The sequence below is a fragment of the Oncorhynchus kisutch genome, linkage group LG8 (assembly GCF_002021735.2).
Source record: "Oncorhynchus kisutch isolate 150728-3 linkage group LG8, Okis_V2, whole genome shotgun sequence".
Classification (NCBI taxonomy): Eukaryota; Metazoa; Chordata; class Actinopteri; order Salmoniformes; family Salmonidae; genus Oncorhynchus; species Oncorhynchus kisutch.
In genome coordinates, this window is record NC_034181.2 from 9385570 (window position 1) to 9399938 (window position 14369).

The 14369-nt window shown below is 42.6% G+C and overlaps 1 protein-coding gene across 4 annotated transcripts in view; it reads right to left on the reverse strand.

Annotated features, from left to right (window-relative positions):
- Window positions 1–1186: 1186 nt before the first annotated feature.
- The window catches only part of LOC109894964 (titin), a 56960-nt gene continuing 43777 nt past the window's right edge, over window positions 1187–14369 (reverse strand). For all 4 annotated transcript variants that reach the window (XM_031829650.1, XM_031829651.1, XM_031829649.1 and 1 more), the window contains one exon: window positions 1187–11661. In XM_031829650.1, the coding sequence (XP_031685510.1) occupies window positions 4069–11661 (7593 nt within the window). In that variant the 3' untranslated portion in view covers window positions 1187–4068. The remainder of the gene's footprint in view (window positions 11662–14369) is intronic.

Below are 14369 nucleotides of genomic sequence, written 5' to 3' on the forward strand. Positions count from 1 at the left end.
TTATTAGCATGTTTTCACCACTCCTATATAAACTGTAGATTATCGGACACTCAACAGTAGTTATGTTTAATAGTTGTGTGGTTGTTGTCAGTAGTTGTGTGGTTCAGTAGTTGTGTGGTCAGTAGTTGTGTGGTTGTTTTAAGTGTCTAAACTACAGTTGTTGCACGTCAAAACTGAAAGAAATGTGATGAGAAGTGATCAGGTGAAATATTAAGTGATTGAACAGAGACTGCTTTTCTCTATCCAGCCAGAGCAGCAGTATCAAAGTACAGCCACCCTTCTCTTTACAGACAGACAAACCAGCCAGTTGAGTTATTTAGAGCACGTGTCACGAACCAGAGAAGGAGGACGAAGCTAGTGATCATTAGAAGTCTTCTCTGTATCATTCCAGGTCGTCCAAACCAGGGTAGCATTAAAAAAAAAATTGGGCTCGCTGTTCGGTCCAAAACAGATTCACAAATCATGGGAATTTATTGCCCATGAAGAAGTTGTCTCCCTCTGAGGCATGTGTCGCTAGGCAACAGTTGCCTTGGCAACCTGGCTCCCTCATTGGCTAAAGCCAGTGTGAGACACATGCTAACAAACACTTGTGCCATGGAAGTAAATACTGCACATTGACCCACAAAAAGTATTTGCTAGATTCCTGATAGTGTGTTAGACAAAGCAAGGAAAGTGAACTTCAAAACGTGATCTAGTTTTATTGGAATTTGTTGGTAAGTATTGTATCTGATAGCCTCTGACATGACTTACTGCATCGATAAAGAAAGCAGTCGACAGATTGCTAAAACAGCTTTCCCATTGATTACTTATTGGAAGTGATGTCATAATGGGGCCTTTAGAATGCTGAAAAAAAGCCCATGAAAGTGAATGAAGATTGACAAAAAAAGACCAAAAAGCTAAGCTTAATAGTTTAAAACATATAAAAGATATTTAAAAAAAAAATTAAAGTTATGTAAGAGACTCAATCCACACATTTGTAAATTTGAACAGCATTTCTAGATTAAATGATGTAAGAGGAGTAGCATTCCAAATAATAACAATAAGAAGTATGTTGAATATTTAAAAGTGGGGACTCTTGCTTTGCAAGCCCCATTAATTATGAAAGTTGTTTTTTGTTGTTGGAGCACGTGCTCCCTGAAAGGTCTGTACATGGCCTTGTAACACAGCCAGAAAGGAAACATAAAAATAGGTTAAAACAGTGAAAATCTTTATTTTCTACCAAAGATCATAACAAATCACATTGTCAGAGGAGAAGTTACATAAGTCCATTCCACATATTGCAAGGAGAGGTTTGTCATAAAATACAACATTGCTAAATGAAAATGTTTGTGAGCAAGACAGGCTACTGCTGGCTATAGCTGGCTTGTGCCTTTGTGGGGCACTGAGGCATAACAAAAGCGTTGAAAGTCTGAAACAAGATATATCATATTATTATAATAACACAGACAAACGAAAACTCATAGTTTCTATCTATTTTCACATCTCTCACAGTTTAACATCATAGCTCAGTTTATAGATTTTATTATAAACTTTATTACAAACTTTGAAACTTTATTAAACTCTTTTTTAAAAACTTTTTAAACTCTTCTGTATGACCATATTTTTACTGTTTAAATTTTACTTACTGTATATCAAAACCTTAATGATAAACGTTAACATACAAGATGTGAGGATATACATACATGTATTGGTATATAAAATTATATCGCGTTAAATCCTTTTGATAGGGGGCAGCATTTTCACTTTTGGATGAATAGCGTGCCCAAACTGAACTGCCTCCTACTCTGTCCCAGATCCTAATATATGCATAATATTAATAGTATTGGATAGAAAACACTCTGAAGTTTCTAAAATTGTTTGACTGATGTCTGTGAGTATAACAGAACTCATATGGCAGGCAAAAACCTGAGAAAAAATCCAAACCGGAAGTGAGAAATCGATTTTCAAAAACAGTGCCTATAGAAATCACATTGAGATATGGGTGAGGTTTCACTTCCTAGGGCTTCCACTAGATGTCACCGTCTTTAGAAACGGGTTTGAGGATCCTACTATAAAGGAATGGTCTGGCAGAGAGCCTCGGTCTCATGACGTGCGCTCCCGACAGAGTTTGCTCCAATGCTTTTCTTCAGACAATGAAATTCTCCAGTTGGAACCTTATTGATGATTTATGTTAAAAACATCCTAAAGATTGATTGCATACATCATTTGACTTGTTTCTACGGACTGTAACGGAACTTTGAGTTTGGTCTGGAGGAAGTGCTCACGCTTCATGAAGATGGATAACTGGGCTGAACACACAAACAACAAGTGGCTAAATTATGGGCTTTATGGAACTTTATGGAACAAATCAGTCATTTATTGTTGAACTGGGATTCCTGGGAAACTGCCTTCTGATGAAGATCAAAGGTAAGTGAATATTTAGTGTTTTTTTCTAGCTTCTGTTGACGCCATAATGGCGGCTATTTCTTTGGCTGGATTGGGCTCTGAGTGATGTTCTCAGATTATGCTTTTTCCGTAAAGTTTTTAAAAAATCTGACACAGCGGTTGCATAGAGGATAAGTCTATCTTTAATTCTGTGAATAACACTTGCATCTTTTATCTATGTTTATTATGAGTATTTCTGCATAATCACCGGATGTTTTGGAATCAAAACATTACTGCACGTAAGGCGCCAATGTAAACTGAGATTTTTGGATATAAATATGCACATTATCGAAGAAAACATACATGTATTGTATAACATGAAGTCCTATGAGTGTCATCTGATGAAGAGCATCAAAGGTTAGTGATTAATTTGATCTATATTTCTGCTTTTTGTGACTCCTATCTTTGGCTGGAAAAATTTCTGTTTTTTTGACATGGCTATGAGCTAACATAATCATATGTTGTGCTTTCACTGTAAATCATTTTTGAAATCGGACACCATGGGTGTGGGATAAACAAGATGTTTATCTTTCATTTGCTGTATTGGACTTGTTATTGTGTGAAAGTGACATATTTCCCCAAAAAATATTTTTGAATTTCGCGCGTTGCCTTTTCAGAGGAATGTTGTCGTGGGTAAAGGTTAATACAGGAAACACATCCTTTTCAAATGACAAACTGAAATGGTTTGAACCTCGTCGGCTCAGTGAGGTAATATTTTAGTGCGTATTTAGTAGTTTTTTTACACTAAATATGTTCAAAGTGTACCAAATTGTTCAATACACACAAAATGTAACACAATGACACAAAGTGTTGACATTAGATATTTCAAATGAAGAATTGTGCTAAATAAAATGTGATTTTATATCCTGAGTTCTGTTGAAAACATTTGTATAGATGGGTAAAAATGTAAGCATTCCAAATTTCCACAAGAACTGTTACTGACGTGTAGAAAAAAAATGTAAATAAACATAGTTTGCTTAAAAAACTATGAATAATCTTTTCTAACAAAGGGGAGCTGTTATATTGTTTCTGTGCATGTCTGAGCCATGTCCTTTCGATTGACGTTTAAAAAAATATGTTTTCATATGTATCTGCACTATTGTAGATATCAATATTTCATATTTTCTAAAATATTCCAGATTGAGCATGGAGCCTGGTGGCCCAAAATATTTTCTTGATGACGATTAGTGCTGGTGTGTCCCAATGTAACTACATTTGTTTTTAAAAATATATATATTTATTTACAGGCTTCTTGATTCTTATTCGAGGAGACACCGTTTGGCATAAATGTTGTTTTAGCAGATCATGGGATGCAGTATTTTGAGTGAATAAATGTTGTTTTAGACGATTGTGTCCAAACCAAAGCTGAAACGCATTGTGTTACCAGCCATTAAGGTCAACAAAAAACTGTTCACAGACTTGTGGTTAAATGCAAAATATATATACAATATGAAAAGATATCAAATAAACTATATTGACTTTCAGAAAAATTACATAAAAATTTTAAGTGATGTATGTTTTTTTTCTAATTTCCTATTTATAGAAACGTACAAATAGATAGAAGAAAACAATCTGGTCTAATATGAAATCTTCACTAAATAGATGCATTTTTTAAAACTGAACCAAAAAAACGTTCTCCACAGTCTAAGTTCTGCTGCGGCGCATGGATCTGCGAACAGGTGTTGGTTCCATGCTTTTTCTCTTCCGGAGGTTTCTCTTTTCCACAGGGCTCTCTTCCTGCCCTTCATCTGATGAAAGCATGCCCACCTCAGGCTCGACCTTCTCAGGTGTAACTATTTTGCTGCGTTTTGTGGATGTACGCTGCTGTGGTGTGGGTGTGGCTATGGGCGTGGCAGTTAACCTCACTCTCAGAACTCTTGATACCACAGGCTGCTTCTCCGTCTCCTTGACAACAGCAACCTCAGGCACCGGGACCCCTTCCTCCTCTTTTTTCTCCTCCTCTACTACGCTCGCCTCTTCTGCCACTACATTATCCTCCCCTTCTTCCACTGTGGGTTCATTTCCTGTTTCCTCCTCCTCTGCATCCTGTTCCTTATAATCTACAGAAGACTTGCTTCGTAAGGACTTTCGTTTGGGTGTGGCTGCTGTGACTGTCTTTGTCCTGCTCCTCATTGCTCTAGTTTCCACAACTGGAGGAACTTCCACAACTTCCTCAAGGCTCTCTGCTACCTCTTCCTCTTGGCTTGTTGTTGTTGTGGCCTCTCCCTCAACAGCTTTGTTCTGTAATTTGTCTTCTACTTCCTCTGTCATTTCATCTGTTTTCTCTACCTCTTCCACCGCCAGAGTTTCTCCCTCCTCGTCCTCTGAAGCTTTACCAGATACTTCATCTTGAGTAGCAGAAGTTACTCTTGTCTTATCAGTATTTTTTCCCACATTGGTGGTGTCTCCTTCTTCCTTCTCTACTGCTTGATCTGTTTCTTCATCAGCTACCTTTTCTTCTTCTGTTTCAGCAGTGTTCTTTACTTCTTCCTTCCGCTCTGTTTGCTCTGCCACCTCCTCTGGCTGCTGTGCGATGGCTTCTGCCTCTTTCGTCTCTGAAGCAGCACTCTCTGCTGGCTCTTCCACCTTTTCTTCTTCCTCCTCCATCTTATTCTCCTCAACCACCATTTTCTCCTCCACTGCCTTTTCCTCCTCTACATTTTCCTCCTCATTTTCCTCTTCTTCAGGTTCTTTGCGGGCTCGTTTGGATTTGCGTCTTGGTGTGGCAGGGGCAGATCTCCTTCCTCTCCACAGAACATTGGCTTCCACTAATGGTGCCTCATCTTCCTCAGCTGCCAGCTCCTTTTCCTCCACAGCTTCCGGCACATGCTCAGCCACCTCCTCTACTTTTTCTTCCTCCTTCTTCTCATTTTCCTCAGCTTGCTTGCCTTTTGGTGTGAACCTACGTTTTGGAGGATTAACAGGAGTGCTTTTTTTCCCTCGCCTTAGGACCCTTATTTCTACAACAGGAGTCTCTGCTTCTTCCTCAGGTTGTGAGGTCTTCTCTTCCTCAACTGGCTTTTCGACTGCAACACTTTTCATCACTGTTGCCACCTCCTCCACTTTTTCAGCCTCCTCTACCACAGCCCCCGCAGTTGTTGCTTCTTCTACCTTTTTTCCTCCCTCAGTTGTTGCTTCTTCCACCTTTTCTTCTTCCTCAGTTCTTGCTTCTTCCACAGCTTTTGTTTCCTTTTCAACCTTTTCTTCTGCCTCCAGTTCATTCACTTCCTCCACCTTTTCTTCCTCCACACTCTTCACTGTTGCAGCCGCAGCTTCCTCCACCTTTTCTTCATCCACACTCTCCACTGTTGCAGCCGCATCGTCTACCTTTTCCTCTTCATTCTCCTCTTTCTCTTCGTCAGGTTCTATGCGGGCTCGTTTGGATTTGCATCTAGGTGTGGCAGGAGCAAGGACAGATTTCCTTCCTTTCCTCGTAACTCTGGTTTCCACTACTGGTGCTTCTTCATCCTCTGGCTCCTCCATGCTTTCCTCTTCCTGGACTTGTTTGCCTCTTTTTGTGGACTTAAGTTTTGGAGGAGAAACTGGAACACTTTTTCTTCCTCTCCTCAGAACTCTTGTTTCTACAACTGGAGCCTCCTCTTCTACCTCAGGTAGTGAGGTCTTCTCTTCTTCCTCAGCAGGTTCCTCAACTGGATTTTCTACCACTTCATCTGCAACACTTTCCACTGCTGTTACCACCTCCACTTTTTCTGCCTCTTCAACAACCTCTGCTAGTTTTTCTACAGCCATTTCAACAATTGTTTCCTTTTCTGCATTCATCTCTTTCTTCTCTTCCTCAACTTTCTCCTCTTCCTCAGTTGTTTCTTCTTCCACCTTTTCTTCCTCTATGCTTTTTAATTCCTCTTCCACCTTTTCTTCTGCAACATTATCCTGTTCAACTGGTTCAGTTTCAGCTGCAGCTTTAGCTTCTTGAACCTTCTCTTTTAACACAATCTGCAGTTCCTTCTCGTCCTCCACATTTTCGTCATCCACAATTTCTCCTTCCTCCTCAACTGCTTTTACTTCCTCCACCTTTTCTTCTGCAACACTCTCCTCTTCCACTGGTGCTGTTTCAGCTGCAGCTTCCTTTTCCTCCTCCATAGCTTTTTCTTCCTCCACCTTTTCCTCCATCGCTTCTGGTGCAGGTTCAGCAACTGCCTCCACATCCTCCTCAGGATGCTTGCTGACTCGTGTGGATTTGCGTCTAGATGAAGCAGGGGCAGTTGTAGGGGCAGATCTCCTTCCTCTCCTGAGAACTCTGGCTTCAACTATGGGTGCCTCTTCTTCCTCCTCAGCTGCCTCTTCCTCCTCCAGCTTCTCGTCTTTCTCAGGCTGTTGACCTTTTCCTCTCAACTTGCGTTTTGGGGGAGAAACTGAAACACTTTTTCTTCCTCTCCTCAGAACTCTTACTTCCACAACTGGAGCTTGTTCTTCCTCATCTACCTCTTCTTCCTCAGGGGGTGAGGTCTTCTCTTCTTCCTCAGGGGGTGAGGTCTTCTCTTCTTCCTCAGGGGGTGGGGTCTTCTCTTCTTCCTCAGGGGGTGAGGTCTTCTCTTCTTCCTCAGCAGGTTCCTCAACTGGCTTTAATAGCACTTCATCTGCAACACTTTCAACTGCTGTTGACTCCTCCACTTGTTCTGCCTCTTCACCTACATCTGCTAGTTTTTCTACACCCATTTCAACCATTTCTTCCTCTTCTGCTTCCACCTCTTTCTTATCTTCCTCAACTCTTTCCTCTTCCTCAGTTGTTGATTTTTCCACCTTTTCTTCCTCTGTGGGTTTTGCTTCTTCCTCCACTTTTTCTTCTGCAACTCTCTCCTCTTCTACTGGTGCAGTTTCAGCTTCAGCTTTCTTGTCCTCTTCAACCTTTTCCTCTTTTTCAGGTATTTTGCCTTCCACCTTTTCTTCCACAGTAGCAGTTCTCTCTTCCTGAGTCGTTTGTCCCTCCACCACCTTTTGTTCAGCAACACTCTCCTCTTCCAACGGTGCAGTTTCAGCTTCTGCTTCGTCCACTGCTTTTTCTTCCTCCAATTTGTCCTCCACAGCATCCTGAACAGGTGCAACCACCTCTGCCATCTTTTGCTCATTTACCAATTCTGCCTCCACAGCATCCTGAACAGGTGCAACCACCTCTGCCATCTTTTGCTCATTTACCAATTCTGCCTCCACCTCCTCATCCTTCTCCTCAGGCTGTTTGCGGGATCGTGTGGATTTGCGTCCGTGTGTGGCAGGGACAGGAGCAGAACATCTTCCTCTGCCTCCTCTCCTCAGAGCTTTGGTTTCCACTACTGGTTCCTTTTCTTCCACAGCTGGGTCTTTCTCCTCCGCTTGCTTGTCTCTTCTTGTGGACTTGCGCTTTGGAGTCGGAGTAGCTGGAATACTTTTTCTTCCTCTCCTCAAAACTCTTGTTTCTACAACTGGAGCATCCTCTTCCTCCTCTACTGGAGCATCCTCTTCCTCCTCTACTGGAGCATCCTCTTCCTCCTCTACTGGAGCATCCTCTTCCTCCTCTACTGGAGCATCCTCTTCCTCCTCTACTGGAGCATCCTCTTCCTCCTCTACTGGAGCATCCTCTTCCTCCTCGGGTGGTGAAGTCTTCTTCTCTTCCTCAACTGGCTTTGCTTCCTCTTTCTCCTCCACTTTTTCTGCCTCTTCTATCCCAGAAACTTCTTCAGCTAGTTTTTCTACAGCTAGTTCAATAACTGTTTCCTCTTTCTTCTCTTCCACTTTTTCCTCTTCCTTTTTCTCCTCTGTGGTTGCTACTTCCTCCGCCATCTTTTCATCCACACCAATAGTTTCAGCTGCAGCTTCCTCAATATTTTCTTGTTCCACTCTCTCTGCTTCCTTCTCTTCCTCCACTTTTTCCTCAGTTGTTGCTTCTTCATCCACATTTACTTCTGCAACACTCTCCTCCTCCACTTTTGCAGCTTCAGCTTCCTCTTCCTTCTCTTCCTCTACCTTTCCATCTTCCTCAGTTATGGCTTCCACTGCCACTCTTTCTTTCTCAACACTCTCCACTGTTGCAGCTTCCTCCACCATGTCCTCTTCATCCATTAGTGTGGCTTTCTCCTCTGCCCTTACCTGCTCCACTGGTTTACCTTCCTCTTTTTTATCCACAGATTTCCGAACAGATTCAGCCAACTCCTCCTCTTCAGGTTCTTTAGTGGCATGTGGGGATTTGCGTCTAGGTGTGGCAGAAGCAGATTTCCTTCCTCTCCTCAGAACTCTGGCTTCCCCTACGGGAGCCCGTTCTTCGTCTTCCTCAGCTGCCTCTTTTTCCTCTGGCTCCTCCACATTCTCCTCTTCCTCATGCTGTTTGCCTCTTCTTTTGGACTTGCGTTTTGGAGTCGGAGTAAATGGAACACTTTTTCTTCCTCTCCTCAAGACTCTTGTTTCTACAACTGGAGCCTCCTCTTCATCCTCAGGTGGCGAGATCTCCACTTCCACAGCAGGTTCCTCAACTTCGTCTTCATCAGTTCCTGCCACATCCTTTGGAGCCTCCTCCTTCACCTCCTCTATCTCTGAGGCCACATTTTCAATCCCCACTTGTGGTTGCAAGATTTGTTTCAAGTCCACCAGCACTGCAGTGTCTTTCTGAAGCTTGAGTGTCTGTGTTGTCATAGTTTCTGTAATCTCCTTTTCTTCCTCTACCTTTTCCTCTTCCTGAATTGTTTCTCCCTCCACCACCTTTTCTTCTGCAACACTCTCCTCTTCCACTGGTACAGTTTCAGCTGCAGCTTCAGTTTCCGCTTCCTTCTCTTCCTCCACCTTTCCCTCCTCCTCAGTTCTTAGTTCCTCTGCCGCCCTTTCTTCCCCCACACTCTCCACTGTTGCAGCTGCTGCTTCATCCACTACTTCCAAAGCTTCCTGAATGGGTTCAGCCACCGCCTCCATCTTTTCCTCCTCTACCTTTTCTACCTCCAACTCTTCTTCCTTCTTCTCCTCTTCCTCAGGTTTTATGCAGGCGTGTGTGGATTTGCATGTGGGCGTGGCAGAAGGAGGGGCAAGAGCAGAAAATCTGCCTCCGTTATCGCTCTTCAGAACTATGGTTTCCACTACTGGTGCATCTTCCTCCTCAGCTGGCTCTTCCTCCGCATCTTTCTCTTCTTCAGGTTGTTTGCCTTTTCGTGTGGACTTGCGTTTTGGAGGCGTTACTGGAATGCTTTTTCTTCCTCTCCTCAGGACTCTTGTTTCTACCACTGGAGTCTCTTCTCCATCCTCAGGTAGTGAGGTCTTCCCTTCCTCAGCAGGTTCCTCAACAGGCTTTATCACTTCATCCACAACACTTCCCACTGCTGTTACCAACTCCACGTTTTCTGCCTTTTCAACTGCCTCTGCTAGTTTCTCTACAGCCGTTTCCTTTTCTGCTTCAACCTCTTTCTTCTCTTCCTCAACATCTTCCTTTTCCTCAGTTGTTGCTTCCTCCTCCACATTTTCATTCACTGGTGCAGTTTCTGCTGCAGCTTCCTTAACATCTTCATTTTCCTCAGTTGTTGCTTCAGCCTCCACATTTTCTTTCACTGGTGCAGTTTCTGCTGCAGCTTCCTCAACGTCTTCTTCCACTATTTCCGTTTCCTTCTCTTCCCCAACCTTTTCCTCTTCCAGAGTTGTTCCTTCTCCCTCCACTGCTTTCACTTCATCCACCTTTTCTTCTGCAACACTCGCCTCTTCCACTATCTCCACTTTCTTCTCTTCCTCCATCTTTTCCTCCATCGCTTCTGGTGCAGGTTCAACCGTTGCCTCCACATCTTCCTCTTCCTCAGTTTGTTGGCAGGCTCTTGTGGATTTGCGTCCGTGTGTGGCAGGGGCAGGAGCAGAACATCTTCCTCTGCCTCCTCTCCTCAGAACTCTGGCAATCACTACAGGTTCCTTTTCTTCCACAGCTGGGTCTTTCTCCTCCGCTTGTTTGTCTCTTCTTGTGTACTTGCGCTTCGCAGTCGGAGTAGCTGGAATACTTTTTCTTCCTCTCCTCAAAACTCTTGTTTCTACAACTGGAGCATCCTCTTCCTCCTCTACTGGAGCATCCTCTTCCTCCTCTACTGGAGCATCCTCTTCCTCCTCGAGTGAAGTCTTCTCTTCCTCAACTGGCTTTGCTCCCTCTTTCTCCTCCACTTTATCTACCTCTTCTATCCCAGAAACTTCCTCAGCTAGTTTTTCTACAGCTAGTTCAATAACCGTTTCCTCTTTCTTCTCTTCCACTTTCTCCTCTTCCTCCTCTGTGGTTGTTGCTTCCTCCTCCATATTTTCTTCCACACTAATAGTTTCTGCTGCAGCTTCCTCAATATTTTCTTCTTCCACTCTCTCCGCTTCCTGCTCTTCCTCGTCCTTAGCTGTTGCTTCTTCATCCACATTTTCTTTTGCGACACTCTCCTCCTCCACTGTTGCAGTTTCAGGTGGAGCTCCAGCTTCCTCTTCCTTCTCTTCCTCTACCTTTCCAACTTCCTCAGTTATGGCTTCTACTGCCACCCTTTCTTCCTCCACACTCTCCACTGTTGCAGCTTCCTCCACCATGTCCTCTTCAGCCATTAGTGTGGCTTTCTCCTCTGCCCTTACCTCCTCCACTGGTTTTACTTTCTCCTTTTCTTCCACAGCTTCCCGAACAGATTCAGCCACCTCCTCCTCTTTAGGTGCTTTAGTGGCATGTGTGGATTGGCGTCTAGGTGTGGCAGGAGCAGAAGCCGATTTCCTTCCTCTCCTCAGAACTCTGGCTTCCACTACTGGTGCTTCTTCTTCTGCTGGCTCCTCCACATTCTCCTCTTCCTCATGCTGTTTGCCTCTTCTTTTGGACTTGCGTTTTGGAGTCGGAGTAAATGGAACACTTTTTCTTCCTCTACTCAGGACTCTAGGTTCTACAACCGGAGCCTCCTCTTCATCCTCAGGTGGCGAGATCTCCACTTCCACAGCAGGTTCTTCAACTATTGGCTGCTCCTCTTCCACTGTCTCCTCAGCCTCAACAGGTTTTGTGATACGAGTGGATCTTGGTCTGCCTGTTTCTTCGTTGTTCTCTCCTTTGTCTTCATTGGTTCCTGCCACCTCCTTTGGAGCCTCCTCCTCCACCTCCTCTATCTCTGAGGCCACATTTTCTACCTCCACTTGTGGTTGCAAGGTTTTCTTCAGGTCCACCAGCAACACAGTGTCTTTCTGAAGGTTGAGTGTCTGTTTTGCAACAGTCTCTCCAATCTCCTCTCCAAGCTCAGCCTCTACTGCTGTGTCCGCCGTGGCTGTCTGAACAACATCCTGTCAATTATTGAAAAAAGAAAAGAGTGTGTCACTTAAGACTCTTTACTCCTGGACACTTGAAAAACAAAGATGAATAGTTTACCAATAGTATGAATCACATACATTAGGGTTGTGACAAATGAGCAATTTTGTTTTTACGTTTAAGATCCATGTGTATTCACAAAACAGATGGTCTACATCGCGCTTTCCGTGGATAGATTACATTTGTGACCCGATTCAGTATGTCGCAAGTCACGACTTCACAGGAGAGCTGTTTGAAAGTGATTTTTATTTTATTCATATCAAAATGTGTTTTTTAGGAGAAATTCCTTCTCGAACATGTGAACTTCCATGTGCCTTAATATCAAACTTGTATGCCATCTGTAAGTACAAATAAAATCATTAAATTATGAGCCTAGTTGGCCACAGAAAAAGGGAGCAACCTTCCGGCTAGCCATGATTGGCTGAGATAATGAGTGGGCTGGCCATGCTGAGAGATGAGTTGGGATTGGTCTACCATATAGCAAGCATCTGTCTATTGGAGCTGGTCAGTATGTTTAGGTACTCATGTTGAACACAGCTTTAAAAAAAACTGCATAAGTTAAAGTGTACTGTTAGCTAACTAACGTTAGCTGGATGGCTCACTAGCTAACGTTGTGTGTATGCTCTTCACTTTCTGGAGGACCTAGTTTTGAAATCAGTGGAATTTGAGTATGATAGCTAAGGAGATTAAGAAAACACCAGTCTGGATTACATCGTCAAACTAAGGCAACCATGTATGGCATCAGACAGGAGACGTGTCCAACCATGATGTATACTGGTAAGATTACACGTTTCTAATTTTGACAGAAAGTGGCTTCATTTCAAGTGTACTGTTAGCTAGCTAAAGTTAGCTGGCTGGGTCGCTAGCTAACGTTGTGTGTATGATCTTATTATTTGTATCTCAGACACATTTGCTTGACTAGTTATAGCCATATAACCTGGTTGGTTAGCTACTTGCAGATTCATGCAGGGTATGAGTTGTGATTATGGTCCATTGTTTAACTAGCTAGCTAGCTACATGTCTTTAAACAAGAGACAACTGAACACTGGAACAAAATAATAATCGTGAAGAAACGAAACAGTCCCGTGTGGCGACAAACACTGACACGGAAGACAAACACCCACAATCCAAAACTGAAACCCAGGCTACCTAAGTATGATTCTCAATCAGGGACAGCAATTGACAGCTGCCTCTGATTGAGAACCATACTAGGCCAAACTCAAAAACCAACATAGAAAAACCAACAGACTGCCCACCCAACTCATGCCCTGACCATACTAAAACAAAGATAAAATAACAGAACGTGACAAATTTTAACGATTCAGTAGGTTCTTCCTATAAAAGTTGTCGTACTGCAGCACACCTTGTGGGGTGCCGCAGAATTCTATGGCGCGTTATTTAAGTGTCAGCCATTGTTGCCATTAATGCTAGTTAGTGCTAGTTTGACCACCAAAGGGCATCTTTGAGAAGCATTTAACTTTTTTTTAATATTGGCTGGTCGAGAGAATTTAAAACATTTTTTTTGTAAGAAAATAGTATACGGGATTGATTTTAAGAAGTGTAGCTTAATTCATTTGATTAATATTATGATGTTTCTATTCCAAGAAAAACAAAACCCCCATAGTATCCGCTAAGAAAATATGGCACTGTACAACGTGACCGGTCGGGAGTAGGCTACTGTACTAAGAGCAAAATAATCCTAACATTTACACACCCTCATTTTTTAATTTTACCTTTATTTAACTAGGCAAGTCAGTTATTTTCAATGATGGCCTAGGAACAGTGGGTTAACTGCCTTGTTCAGGGGTAGAATGACAGATTTGTATTTTGTCAGTTCGGGGATTTGAACTTGCAACCTACCGGTTACTAATCCAACGCTCTAACCACTAGGCTACCCTGTAGTCTATCCAATACCCAAACGGAGATTCCGTGGAAATAAAATCAATACCAGTCCACATTTTTACCTCGGTGCTGAAACAGTTGACCACATTCCCATAGTAATTCGTTATGAATCCATAACGAAATAAACATCTGCATTACAATTATAATGCAGGGTTAATAATACATTTATATATTTGTAGGGGTTGATGCATTTTTTTGTTGGGGCAAATCTGGTTTTAGAGTACTTAAAACAGTGCATTTGGTGGACTCACTAAGATGGACTCACTGATGGTTGAAGATGATGAGCGATCGGCAAAGGCAATCAACATCACTCTAATCACAGTCAGAAGACAGTTGAAGACCGGTCGGGAGTAGGCCTAGGCTACTATCAACTGCGAGTGAAGAGCAAAATAAAAACCAAACCAAATAAAAATCTGATTGATTTATCAAGACCAGTCCCCATTCAGTGATATTTATTCCCCATTGTCCTGCTGATAGTTGAAATAAACATCTGCATTTTGAAAGAGTATTTTTACCATTATTTTATTGAGGAAAGCATAAATACTGTACAGTATGTGCTTTATCTGACATTTTGCAGTTGCATGAGGTTTGGAGATATAAATGTAGAGTACTTAATAATGTACATTGCAAGTTGGGGGGGGTTTCACACCTACAGTAGCCGAGCTATTAGACTATTCTTTGTAAAGGTTGAAGAGTCTATTGTCCTGCTAATAGCCCATTCGAGAAATGTTGTTTGCAGAATTCACAGCCTGCTACGTTTGTTTTCTCTACCTATTTTTAC